Genomic DNA, 13,939 nt, shown 5'->3' with positions numbered 1-13,939 from the left:
AAGCTTAGCTTTATCACATCTGGCCAGTGCCTGGCACTTGAAAATCACCTGTAAATCATGTATGTGCAATCTTGGATTCTATGGGGAAAAGTGCATTATTATATACATAGTAAATAACTACATGCAGGATCTCAAACCTCTTCCACAAGCAGTACCAGGACACTGGAGGGGATAACTTGTTTCATGTAAGAAGGCACTTGTTTGTGAAAACTAGCTCCCAACTGAACAGTGGCTGATGGAACCAATATCCTATTTCCACTGGTCTGTTGAGTTATTTGGTATTAATACCTCTTCCTACTTAGCCCTTATGCTCATACTAGGTCAAGATGTGTTCAACCAAATATTCATATAATGATTGATTTTCTGGCTCTAGAAATAAGAGTATATGCTGTGTGTTGGGTCTGCCTTGGAATGAATTTTAGAATCACTGCACGAGGTGATACAGAATTATCTAAATGTGACTTTCCAGGCTTTACAGAAATTGTTCGTACAAGGCTAAAATCCTAATAATAGGAATTCTGCTCTGCTATCAACTAAAGTGTCATGTGGTATTGGTAAATATCCTAACAACTAGGTAAGAGATTCTTGCTGTAGGTTTTTGGTTCTATATTTAATAATATAATCTGATAGAACAAAAGAAAACTATAGAAGCTTGCTCAACAGTCGCTGAGCAAGAATATCTTTCTGTCATTCAGCATTACTTGCATTGCACTTTAAAGCACATCTGAAAGTTGTAGCAAGCCTCCCCAGGTAAGGCTGAGAGACCAGCAACATACATGTGCCTTCTGTTCTGGCACTTGCATCCTATCTACTGAGATTTTCAGCAGTTTGAAAATCTGTGTTCTGTTGTTATCAAAGGAAATAAGCCTTAGCAAGTGATCCTATATCCCTTAGACTCTGTCTGGAGGATCTGGAGGGCCTTAAGATACTTCAGGTTCCCAGATCTGAGGGTGGAGACAGCTGGGAATCTGTGCTTAGCCTCCTCTGAACTGGCACAGAAAAAAAATTGCACCAGCTACCTCTCCCAAGGTCAGTAAGTCAACCTGGGAGATGGGCAACAAACCATTACAGTGGGGTGGGGAGGAGATTGCAGAAGCCAAGATACAGTGTATCCTCTGTACCCTCTTCCCTCCCACTCCAAAGTATTCCAGCTAGGTAGCAGAAAAGGACCATCTAGAGAAAACGAGAGGAGGAGGAACAGGGCGCACCCTGCTGTGCTTAGCGTGATCAGCAGCCACAGAGTTCAGAGACTGACAATCGCAACTGGATTCTGCTCCATCTAAAGTATTTCCATCCTTCTCCACCTGCCCAACATAAGGCCCTTGGACCAGTTGCAGGCCCATGCGCACCAGTGAAAGTCCCAAGCCCTCTCTGCCACGTTGCGGGAGCGTTCCAGACCTGTCCTCATTACAAGCCTATCAGAAAGTGAGGAGGGGGTAGTGCATCACTGCAGCGCCTACTTCTTATCCTGCATCCATAAGTACCACTGAACTTGCATAGTTTTTCTCAGACCATCTTGTACCCCTTAGTGCTTGAAAGCCTGTAAGAGCATATCTACATATTTGATTATAAAACAAAACAGGTAGTGATGCAGATGGGAACTCTGGAAACATCTTGGTGCCAACAGGATCCCCCCCCCCCCCGATGCTAATTGAAACAGGTGGGGATTAACCTCTTACCATGTAGTAGATCTCAATAAGGGCACCACTGCCACACTCACACCTCTTGTTTAATTTTTAAGACCCCGTAGCATGATTGATAATTGCATTGTTTCTGTAATGTTTCATTAAGCCCTACAAGCCTTGTATAGCATTGTCACTGAACTCAGTGAGGAGTGGATGCTAAAAGAGGGAAGGCAAAACATATCAGTAGAAAGAGAAGCTGAAGAAAATGGAAGTACCAGAAGGAAATGCAGAGATTTGGTGGTGGCAGAGAGCTCTCTGTGGAGCAGTGACAGCTAACAGTGTTTCAAGACTTTTTAAATTAATATTTGAATCTAGCCCTTCAAATAAAATGCCTCTATGTGGCTTATGTAACTTCATGTCTGGTCAGAGCTGCAAAGAAAGGTTAAAAGATGCCTTACAAGTACTGACCCACATGCTTTTCCATGATGAACATAAGCAATGCACCACTTAAGCTGTTGAATTTAAAAATGACCCTCGGTGATCTGTATTGCATGCTCTTAATTCAAAGGATGGGAAAAAATAAGTTTTAAATCGGCTGCTTTGTGTGAAGTTCCTGTTTGCATTATTTTGTGGCAGTCTTCCATTTGGTTCCTGCCTGTTTAAGCCTCCAATTTAAAATGCCTTTGCCTCTTGGTCTTCAGCTTTTGTTGTTCAGGAGGAAAAGGAGAATGATCTTCTGCAGACATTCTTTTTGAACATTTACCTTTCAGTTTTCTACATAACTGAACTCAAACAAGCAGGCATTTTCTTTAACAAAGTGTGTGTGCAGTTTTGTTTTGTTTTTTGTATAGATATATTGCATGTTCTGATACTGCAATAAATATTGAAAATAATAAAAGTAAACTAGTATTCAAATAATAAAATGAAAGTAATATATTTAATTGGATAAGAGTTAAAAGACCCATAATAATTACATAGATTTGCCATGGTATCAGCCTTTCTGGATGGGTGAGAATGTTTGCTTTTGCCTCTTGGTCTGAAGTAAATTATGTGGGTTTTTTAAACATCTGTAGAAGAACAAGAAAACAAAGGCTTTGAATCTGGGGCAATGTGCTGCAGAGATATTGGACAAAAATACCTCCAGTGTATATTATTGGAAAGATCCTTCAGATTCAGATTGGAATCTCTCACAAAATGAACAGATGATATTGTTTGCTTGTTTTCCAGCCTGACAGTGCATATCAAGGGGGAGTCTTCTTTCTCACAGTACATTTTCCAACAGACTACCCATTCAAACCACCAAAGGTAAACATTTTAAAACAAAATTAAGTGCACTTTGTTTTTCTTAGAGCAGAGCTCCACTTTATCTCCCATGGTTTATTGGTTCTTTGGGGATTAAATGCTGAAGAATCTGCATAGCAGAGAGAATTTATTGAAGCAAGAGGATACAAGAGGTCTCAGCAGAAAGCTTTATGAACCAGTTGCAGATGGATTCAACATACAGATATATTAATGAAAAAACAATTTGACCAGAATATCCTTATAATTTTTATTGTAGGTTCAGCTATATTTTTCCTACTAATACTCTGGTCACACATAAATATTTTTATAGCCCTCATTTTTTAAGGTTTCTGTATGGAAGGAACGTTTCTACACATGCTTATGGGCATGGAACCTCTGCATGATGCAGAGGATTCTGACAAGTGTACCAAGTAATATTTAAGCCTGTTAGCTTGTATGGTAGGGTAACAAAGAATGCTACCAACACTCCCTGATAGTTTGGTCAAGCTGTCTTTTATGTCTACCCATACTGCTTGTGGCTAGTTTCTAATTAATGCCAAGCTTCTCAGACACATCTTGAAAACTATCATCTATAATATCCCATTCTGGTAATATGCTTTGCTCTGTCCTGTTTGGGATTGTTAACCTCATTTGTATCATAATTTTTCTTCACCTGGACTTTAAATGGAATGTCTTATATACTACACATATAACTTTAAGGTAAAAACCCAAAGGTTAAATCATTTCATGTAGCTCCAGGTTCTGCATTGGTAACTGTTTAAGTGAATGCATTGTTATTTGTTAATAAAGTCAAAGATTCAGTTTTCAAACATGACAGTTCACCATGGGTAATTCACCTGGCACACCCTGAGAACACATAGCATGTTTTAAGGGATTGTTCCACCCATAATGGGTTGGTAAGTCATCCACATCCCACAGAGAATTGTTCTAGTGGGTTGTGGGAATGGCTGCAAAGCTACTCAGAGAAGCAAAACCCACAGCGACTTCTTTTCATAACCTTACCCATTACTGCCCTCCCATTGTTGTTAAAGCCACTTTGGAAGTACTATCACCCATTCTTGAGCTCTTAAAAATGCATTTCCATAGCCTCCAAAAAGTACAGTTGGGGTTGTCTATTTCATTTAATTTTGGGGCCCTGAAAATGAGCTTAGGAAAAGATTGTCAATCCGTAACAGGAACACAAAAGTTCATTTCTCCAGTTCTTCAGCTGCCCTATAAAAGAGAGATATTAATTCCTGCATTTTTCAGAACAGTGACTGCAAGTACACTTATTTTTCCTTAGTTTACATCCCAGCCTTTAAATGGGCACAAATTTTCCCTTAACTTGTCTTCCATTTCTGCATTTTTTTAGTTGTTGGGGAACCTTAGTAGTGCTCTGAAAAGGAGCTGCATGAAGACAGGAGAGCTAATTAACCCCCTTTCTGGGGTAGCTGAAGGCCCAGAGAAGTGGCACTTGGAAGGCACTGAGAACTGTTTGCAACACTTGAAATTAGAAGTATTCCATTACTAAGTGGGTTATAGTCCACCATCCCCCTTTTCTTGCTGTCCTTGCTTTCCCCCCGCTTTTGATTGACTGCTAGGTAAAGAGAGCTGGTAACTCTGCATACACACAGTCTTACCTTGTCCTCTGACAGCTGGAGCAGACAAGGGAATTGACTGGGCAAGACTGCAAATACCTGATAACCATAAGTGTGCACTTGTGCACGTACAAAGAACCAACCAATTTTTTTCACTGCACAGTTTTCAGGCTGCAAGCAAATGTAGTTTGCTTTTTTATGTTCCTTTTTTATGGCAGCAAATGAGAAAGGGAAGTAATCAAAATGGAATGTGGGGGAGAATAGATGGTTCTGCATGAAACTCACTGGGCTACCAGCTAGAACAGCCTTGCCCAACCTAGTGGCCTTCAGAGGCATTTGGACAGCAACTCCCAGAAGTCCCATTCAGCAAGGCCATTGGCTAGGAATTCTGGGTGTTGCAGTTCAAATGTGTCTGGAAGGCATAAGGTTGAGAAAGGCTGACCTAGAAGACCAAGGGAAAGGAGGGAGAGAACAACCAACAGTGAGTCCACTTACCTGTTCATTGGACAGCCAACATACTGTGGCTTATTTCCAGGTTGGCTTAGCATGATGTGCCAGTCTGCCCCAGGTCTTCTGCTTCAAGATATACCAATGGAGAAATTAAATAAAGGGTATGAAAGAAACAATAAATGTGGTTTGAACACTGTAAAAATGCTTGACCATTCTTCTATTGCAGATTGCATTCACAACAAAAATATACCATCCAAACATAAATAGTAATGGGAGTATTTGTCTTGATATCCTGAGGTCACAGTGGTCACCTGCTCTGACTGTATCAAAAGGTAACTCTCCTTGTAAAGAACACCATGCTCGGTGTTAGGTTATCATCTTTCTTTCCTATTATGAACTATGGCCAAGCAAGTCTAGATTAAAGGAAGCCACCGTCTTCCTGTGGTAGCTGTGCAAATGTTCCCATAGGATCTTACTGTCTTTCATGCCAAATTATGTGGGTGCTCATACTCTGACTATAACAGAATGCAGTTCAGTTCTCTGGGGTAATCCCTGCTTTCTTAACATCTGCATCCCTCTTCTTTTAATGTATTTTTCTCAGATTAAAGGTACATGTTTGCACGTGGACAAATGCTGGGCACAGAGCGCTTGCTTGGAGGCACTCTGGCTCCAAAGTTACACTGTTCCTTTGATGCCCGAGTTTGAGTTACCACGTGTATGGTTTTCTCAACTGCTCACATTACCTAAGTTCCTAAGCATGATGGACAATGAACACTCAGGCAAGTGCCATGAGTAAAACATTAGAACAAAGCTGAAAGGAACATCAGCTGAGTAATGTAACAATATCTTTAACATTATTCGTAACTGTTACTCAGTGATGCTACAGAATGCCCAAGTTAGTGCCCAGATCCTTGTATCCTTGAGGTATCTGTAAGCATGTATAGTTTAAGAATGTGCAAGAGATCTGCTTCCACCAGGTTTTTGGGGTGGATTTCTCCAGTTTGCATCACCTAGAAATAGACACAGACTGAGTGCACTTTGCTTCTGGATTTCAGATGCTCACATAAAAATGCACACCTTAAAAGTATGCAGGAAAAAATGCATCCAACATGCTTTAGTCAATGGGTATATGCACACATTTGTAAAAATATGCAAAAAAAATCTATTAAACATACATCAGTATGGAATGAATTTGGTGATAAAAAGGGGGACGGCTCACAAAATCTTGAGTTGATGGATTCATCTATTCCTACTTAACTTAGACACTGGTGTTTTTAAATGACTGTTGAATCCTGTGAACTTGCAGTCCTAAATTTAAAAAAATCTGGAATAGGTAACATTCAATCAAAAATTGGATATTAGCAAGAGGCTCTAAAATTAGTACTCAGTTGTGAATTAATGAACTTTTAAAATTATCTGCTCTATCATCAGGGCATTTCATAAAAATGGCAAGGCACCATAGAGAGTTTGCACAGCTAGGTAGACTGCTTATCTAAATGAAGTTTGGGCTTGTGTTTCTGAAACCACAAATCTTACCCCAATTGTTTTTGCAACTGAGGAAATGACCAGAAGCAGTTTTGTGTGATAGAATACTGTATTTTAAAGTTTAAAAGTGCACCATTCCCCTAAGATATGTTTAAACCCTTGGATGTACATGAAGTTGCTTTTGCAATCTCTAATGTATGTTTAACAAACAGCCGTATGGGACATTGCTTTTGATTAGTACCTTTCAGAATGGCTGCACTTTTTCTGAAACTGCGGATTAGGTCACAGAGGGGTGTGGAGTATTGCATTTCTTATTGAGTATAAACCTATAAAAGAGTAAAAGCTCAAATATTTTTGAAGTGCGAGTTGTGACTGCTGTTATTTCTAAAACAAAGCAAGGTTGCAAACCTCTGAGTTGTTTCAGTTCAATTTCTCATGAATTAGCAAGGACTACTACCATCAGCACAGGAGATGATACTACTGGTCCACTTTATGCAAATATTTTTTATGGGTGCACACACAAATTATTAGGATGTTACACTTGAATGGTTGCATAATTCCAAAGTTTTTGAGAAAGCTGAGCTACTGAAAGATTATGAAATAGCAAAATTTAATTTACTCAATGGCATCATTAATATAAAGTTTAATTGTTCTTTTTTCTTTTAATTTAGTTCTTTTGTCCATATGCTCTTTACTCTGTGATCCTAATCCAGACGACCCTTTAGTACCAGATATTGCACAGATCTACAAGTCAGACAAGGAAAAGTAAGTACACTTTAAAAATCTCATGTATTTGCTTGATCTGTTCCTTCTCTTACACAGTGATAGCTTGTTACTTTGATATAATTGTTGCCTTCACCTCCAGCAAATGGGGAGGTTTGTACTATCTCAGACTTTCAACAGTATTTTTAATCTTTTCCTACTTTTTATCCCTGTTCTCTCTCAAATTTCCATATCGCAGATTGATGTAGCAGGTAGTGTGTATAATTTAACTTGTCAGCTTTTTGTCTTTCTTTGGTCTCAATGTTTATCCAAGTGATTGTCACAAATCTTTTAATATGGAATGGTAATTTACCAACTTGGATTAGATGTATGAGCAAACTGATATTAGTAGCTGAAAAGCTCTTCTGCCAAGTTTGGAAGCCTGAAATGCAAAAAAAGTTTTCTTTCGGATTATTGGAGCAGGACCTCATCAGATCTGCTTTTTGCGTCAACAAGTTGACCTTGCATGAGTCTTATCTTTGGTCTGATCAGTATACAGTATATCACAGAAGTGAGTACACCCCTCACATTTTGTAAATATTTTATTATATCTTTTCATGTGACAACCCTGAAGAAATGACACTTTGCTACAATGTAAAGTAGTGAGTATACAGCTTGTGTAACAGTGTAAATTTGCTGCCCCCTCAAAAAAACACACAGCCATTAATGTCTAAACCGCTGGCAACAAAAGTGAGTTCACCCCTAAGTGAAACTGTCCAAATTGGGCATTATTAGCCATTTTTCCTCCCCGGTGTCATGTGACTCGTTAGTGTTACAAGGTCTCAGGTGTGAATGGGGAGCAGGTGTGTTAAATTTGGTGTTATTGCTCTCACTCTCTCATACTGGTCACTGGAAGTTCAACATGGCACCTCATGGCAAAGAACTCTCTGAGGATCTGAAAAAAAGAATTGTTGCTCTACATAAAGATGGCCTAGGCTATAAGAAGATTGCCAAGACCCTGAAACTGAGCTGCAGCACGGTGGCCAAGACCATACAGCGGTTTAACAGGACAGGTTCCACTCAGAACAGGCCTCGCCATGGTCGACCGAAGAAGTTGGGTGCATGTGCTCAGCGTCATATCCAGAGGTTGGCTTTGGGAAATAGATGTATGAGTGCTGCCAGCATTGCTGCAGAGGCTGAAGGGGTGGTGGGTCAGCCTGTCAGTGCTCAGACCATACGCCGCACACTGCATCAAATTGGTCTGCAGGGCTGTCATCCCAGAAGGAAGCCTCTTCTAAAGATGATGCACAAGAAAGCCCCCAAACAGTTTGCTGAGGACAAGCAGACTAAGGACATGGATTAGTGGAACCATGTCCTGTGGTCTGATGAGACCAAGATAAACTTACTTGGTTCAGATGGTGTCAAGCGTGTGTGGCGACAACCAGGTGAGGAGTACAAAGACAAGTGTGTCTTGCCTACAGTCAAGCATGGTGGTGGGAGTGTCATGGTCTGGGGCTGCATGAGTGCTGCCGGCACTGGGGAGCTACAGTTCATTGAGGGAACCATGAATGCTAACATGTACTGTGACATACTGAAGCAGAGCATGACCCCTTCCCTTTGGAGACTGGGCCGCAGGGCAGTATTCCAACATGATAACGACCCCAAACACACCTCCAAGGCAACCACTGCCTTGCTAGAGAAGCTGAGGGTAAAGGTGATGGACTGGCCAAGCATGTCTCCAGACCTAAACCCTATCGAGCATCTGTGGGGCATCCTGAAACGGAAGGTGGGGGAGCGCAAGGGCTCTAACATCCACCAGCTCCGTGATGTCGTCAAGGAGGAGGGGAAGAGGGCTCCAGTGGCAACCTGTGAAGCTCTGGTGAACGCCATGCCCAAGAGGGTTCAGGCAGTGCTGAAAATAATGGTGGCCACACAAAATATTGACACTTTGGGCCCAATTTGGACAGTTTCACTTAGGGGTGTACTCACTTTTGTTGCCAGCGGTTTAGACATTAATGGCTGTGTGCTGAGTTATTTTGAGGGGACAGCAAATTTACACTGTTACACAAGCTGTATACTCACTACTTTACATTGTAGCAAAGTATCATTTCTTCAGGGTTGTCACATGAAAAGATACAATATTTACAAAATGTGAGGGGTGTACTCACTTCTGTGATATACTGCAAGTCCCTTGCTTTGAGCTGAAGCTTGAGCAGATGTAGACTAGCAGGCAGATTCAGTGTCTCAGATATGTTGACTGTCTGGGCATGCTGGGAGTGGTTGGCTTTTTTTCCTGTCTAACCGTGCATATGATTGCACCCTTAATTTATGAAGTTTTGTTGTATCACACATTGGACACACTCGACTATTGGTTGGTTATATTGCTATAATTCAGTTTGTAAAAGTCTCTGTTGTTATACTGAGGCAGGAGTGGGTGTGGGGGGGAGAAGAGATTTGAGTCAAGTACTACTCTGGAGTTTAGGTTTCAGGGTTCTGCCCATCATCCTCTGTTGATTGCTCTTTGCATCATTTTCCTTTGTGTCAACTCCTGGAAATCGGTTCTACATATTAGTAGGTTGCTGCCAGGCCATTGCACCCCACTGCAGATCTTTTTTTTTTTTTCGATTTATATCCTGCCTTTTTTTTTCCTACAAAGGGCTCAAGGCAGCTTACATCTCCTCCGCCATCTTATCCTCACAACAACAACCCTGTGAGGTAGGTTGGGCTGAGAGTCTGTGACTGGCCCAAAGTCACCCAGTTGGCTCCATGGCCGAGCGGGGACTAGAACCCAGATCGCCTGAGTCCCAGTCCCATGCTCTTAACCACTACACCACACTGGCTCTCTTATCTCCATGTGTAGTTTATAACTGCCTGCACACAGCTTTCTAAGTGGCTTCGGACATTGATCAGGCCTGTATAGAACCCATGCTCTGAACGATCAGGATGCGTGCACACATTCTGTAAATAATAATCAGGCACTAGGTCTTTGGTAGGAAAAGCAGTAGGGGTGCATCCTGTCTTTCTTCCACAGATGGAACTTACCTTCTCCCCCAGTGACCAACTTGTCTGGGAAATCATTAGCACCAGGTTCATTTTGCATCTTAGTCTCTCCACATCATGGTCTACTGAAGCACACATTATTTGGATCACTTTTGAATACTTCTTTTATAGGCAAATGAAAGTGTAACATACTCCTTAAGATCATAAATATAATCTCTTAAAATGGTTTGTATCTGCCCTTGACATACCGTATGTTGGACCATTGCTGTGAACCATAAGCCTGTGTGGTTTTACTTTTTTATTTTCTCTGACAGATATAACAGACATGCAAGAGAATGGACACAGAAATATGCAATGTAAACTTTGAAGACTTTTTTCATATATACCAGAGTACTGTAAATCCTAGGGTTTTTTTCAAAATTAGAAGTAAATGGAGCACAGTTTACTGTTTTCATTGTACCATGAAGCCCTTTTTGATTTTCACCCATGTAAGTGTGTTTCTGGAACAAGGAAATTAACTACAAAAATTAACCTGAAGACTGTGATGAGAGTATTTATCCTTTTTGTATGCTTTGCGAAAGACATTTATTCTGTTTTTAAAGATACTTGGACATCTGCATCTCCAACCTACAAGATCCATAATGCAGTTGTAGAGCAACCAAATTATTTTTTGCTGAAAAGCTAGGTGTTACATGAAAAATATTCTGTGTCTTTGAAATGTCAGCCTTGTAAGTTCATGTTTGAATTTCATTCTTTGTTAGTTCATTGTATAATTTGTATTTTTTTACTGTATAGACTATATTTTTATTTACCATGCAAGTCAACTCACTTTAGACTTTCTGTGCAGTATTGAAGAGATACAAATGCTATTAAATTAGTGAAGTATTCTTTCCTGGGGAATACTCTATAGTCTTCTTAAAACAAATTTTGCACTCTAATTCTCAGTATGTTGATTATGAAGAAACACATGGTTTTGATTCTGTTGCATACTTTTATTGCAATGTGAACTAATTGCACTGCTCTGTAGAAAAAAATGTAACTAATTTTGTTCTATTCACAGCTGACTTTTTATCCCATATGGGCAATATAATATCTGACCTTTTAACAAAATTGACTTGAAGCATTTCCTTATAAATAAAACATGTTTTTTACTACTTGTCTTGGCTGTTCTTTAAGTCTTGCACATTCTTTATATGTGCTTGCTCTGAAAAGATCAAAATATTGTTAAATATATGAATTACATTTAAAAGGAACTGGCTTATCTATTTGAAATTGCTATGAATTCTTGAGTATTTATGGTAGTTGTTAAAACAATTTTGTGTTTATTCACTGTACTGTATAGGAAGTTGTTGGATCTTGTACACAATACAGCAAAACTTCTCTTTGAGTTTGCAAAATAGTCTTCAAATGTTTAAATTGGCAACTTCTTATTTTTAATATTACTGTAGTTTTTGCCTCACCTGTATAACAATATTTTGATCTGATACTTCCACACAATAAACTAATACATCTAAACCATTATATGTATACTTCATGCATGTGTGGAGGAAAAAAAAGCCTTACATTCTTTACAAGTATGAACATTTTTAGTTTTAAGTATGTTGCCTGGAGGTACTAAATCCTTGTTAAATACATTTCAGTTTCTGGCTGTAGTAATTCTAATTAAACACACCTTGCTTGACTAGGAAGTTTTGCTGCCATAGACACCATTTGACTCTCTCTAGAAAAGGGAACACAACCCCTAGTGCTTTGATATACAAGGAGCCATTTTAAAACACCTCATAGCTGGAATGCATAATAATGTGGCAGACATCCCAGAGGCTATTTTTTATTACTGGGCTTTAAAACTGTTTAGTATTTTAATCTTGAAATTCTCAGTTCTGATGGCCTAGGAAACAAGTCTGTACTGGGCACTTATGCATAAAGGTAATCTAGGCTTCAGTTGTTTACCTCAATCTATACAATCAAAACATGGAAGCTTTCTGAAATAAGCACTGAAAATGCCATTGCATTACTTCTGAAAATGTCATTGCTTGCTGTGAAATAGATCATTCTCTGCAAACAGCCAATAAATACTTCCATAAAGTAAATGAGTACTTCACAATACTTGAAAAAAGGGATGCCATCACTTTCAAAGCTATTCACCATAGTCATGAATACTTAAAACTAACCAGTGGTAAAATAGTTTAACTAAATGATTTCCCAGATTTTTTTATCCCTGTCTGTTTTAGATGTTTATAATAGATTTCTCCCCAAATAAAGAATTTATAGTCCCTTAATCCCTTACAATGGATTCTGTAAAATTTGGTAGTTTGATTTGCATGCCTGTTAAGTGAAAGCATTTAATCTTCTGCTTTGCTAAAATTATATGGAGGCTGGTTTGAAACTGTTTAGATGTTACTACGCTTTGAAGTATGCATCATACAAAAAGGAATTTACTTACCATAATGCAAAGTCTTCAGGCTGAGCAAAAGGTGCAGTTACCAGCAAGCTTCTCACTTGTCCTCCTTATGGCTCATTTGAAGGCAAGTGTGTTGAAGCTATACCTGTCTCTGTTCAGTGATACTTTAAAACTGTAGTGCAGAGATGAGCTTGATACACTGAACTTTCAGATTAATCTTCTTAGTAAAACATTAGCACCTTTTAAGCAGACTAGATTTTCATACTCTAGGCTTATTTGGAACCACAGTTTTGAATAACTTAAGGGTGTTAAGAATTCCTTCTTAAATATTTTGCATTTCCTGGTAAATGTTATTTTGCTATTTCTAAATGATCCCCCTGTAAAGGTCCCCCCTGCTCCTGCTGCCCCATACCAAACATTTGCTCAGTCCTGGTGCTTCCATTATGGTGGCATAAATGTTGTCTGTGCTTCAGTCCCCTCCACCCTAATACCAGTTTATACTGTACAGTGCCTTAGCAAGGGCACTAACTGAGCCATCCCATTCTCTGTATATTCTTCACTTGGCACTATATTGGCATGACTAAAGCAAAGGATCTCTGTATCACTGAAGTTCTCAGAAGTGTAATCTTTAGTCATTCTAGTTAATGTTAAATAAGGCATACTTTCTAGCTACTTCTGATGTGGTATTTTTTTTGCCTAAAAGATGTCAGCTGAGGTTTGAATGAAAATAAAGATTTGATTTGAAATCAGAGAGTGTCAAGTTTTATTCTTAACTTTGCCTTTTTCAAGGAATGGTGGCATTCTAAACTTGGTAAGAGTGGTTATTTGGTATTTTTGACTTCTAAGCACATCCTCTGTGATCTTGCTAGCCAATCTGAAAAGTGAGACAATAGAATTGTTACAGGAATGGTGGCAGATGCTGCACAGCTACCAGCAATAGGGACTCTGTTCACACATAACAAGACACGGCAAGAATGGCTTGTCGTTAGTGTGAATACCAGAAGCATGGTGAAACATGGCACATTTGGTAACTCTGAATCTCCATAGAGAACAATGGTCTGTTCTAAGATTTCCATGTTTTGGCATTGCTTCTCGTTATGCATGAAGCTGGTGACAATGTTTTCCCATAGTTTCCCTGTTTTCACCAGCAAGTTTGGTGGTGAGAACAAGCCACAGTGGCTCCCAGAGCCATTTTCCACGGTCTTGGTCACCTAGCAATGGCTAAGTTGCCAGCAAACAGGGCAGTGATTGGCTGGTCCCCTGCTCCCTGTCTTCTCTCCCAGTGCACACACTCTGCTGCCTGGCCAGATTGCCCATCTTGCCTGCCTGGTGCAGACTCCCATGCAACTGCACTGTCCCTGCTCACGTGAGATCACATCCCCTCTCTTGCAAAGGTC

At 39.7% G+C, this 13,939-nt stretch overlaps 1 protein-coding gene across 3 annotated transcripts in view; it reads left to right on the top strand.

Moving 5' to 3' along the window:
• UBE2D1 (ubiquitin conjugating enzyme E2 D1) overlaps positions 1-11,295 on the top strand; it is a 38,411-nt gene extending 27,116 nt beyond the window's left edge. For all 3 annotated transcript variants that reach the window (XM_044420570.1, XM_044420572.1, XM_044420571.1), the window contains 4 exons: positions 2,853-2,930; positions 5,181-5,286; positions 7,111-7,204; positions 10,456-11,295. In XM_044420570.1, coding sequence (XP_044276505.1) covers positions 2,853-2,930; positions 5,181-5,286; positions 7,111-7,204; positions 10,456-10,501 — 324 coding nt within the window. In that variant the 3' untranslated portion in view covers positions 10,502-11,295. The remainder of the gene's footprint in view (positions 1-2,852; positions 2,931-5,180; positions 5,287-7,110; positions 7,205-10,455) is intronic.
• Positions 11,296-13,939: the final 2,644 nt, after the last annotated feature.

The sequence above is a fragment of the Varanus komodoensis genome, unplaced genomic scaffold, assembly GCF_004798865.1.
Source record: "Varanus komodoensis strain SLA01 unplaced genomic scaffold, ASM479886v1 scaffold11, whole genome shotgun sequence".
NCBI lineage: Eukaryota > Metazoa > Chordata > Lepidosauria > Squamata > Varanidae > Varanus > Varanus komodoensis.
The sequence above is the reverse complement of the archived record's forward strand: the minus strand, read 5'-3'. Positions and strand labels throughout refer to the sequence as shown.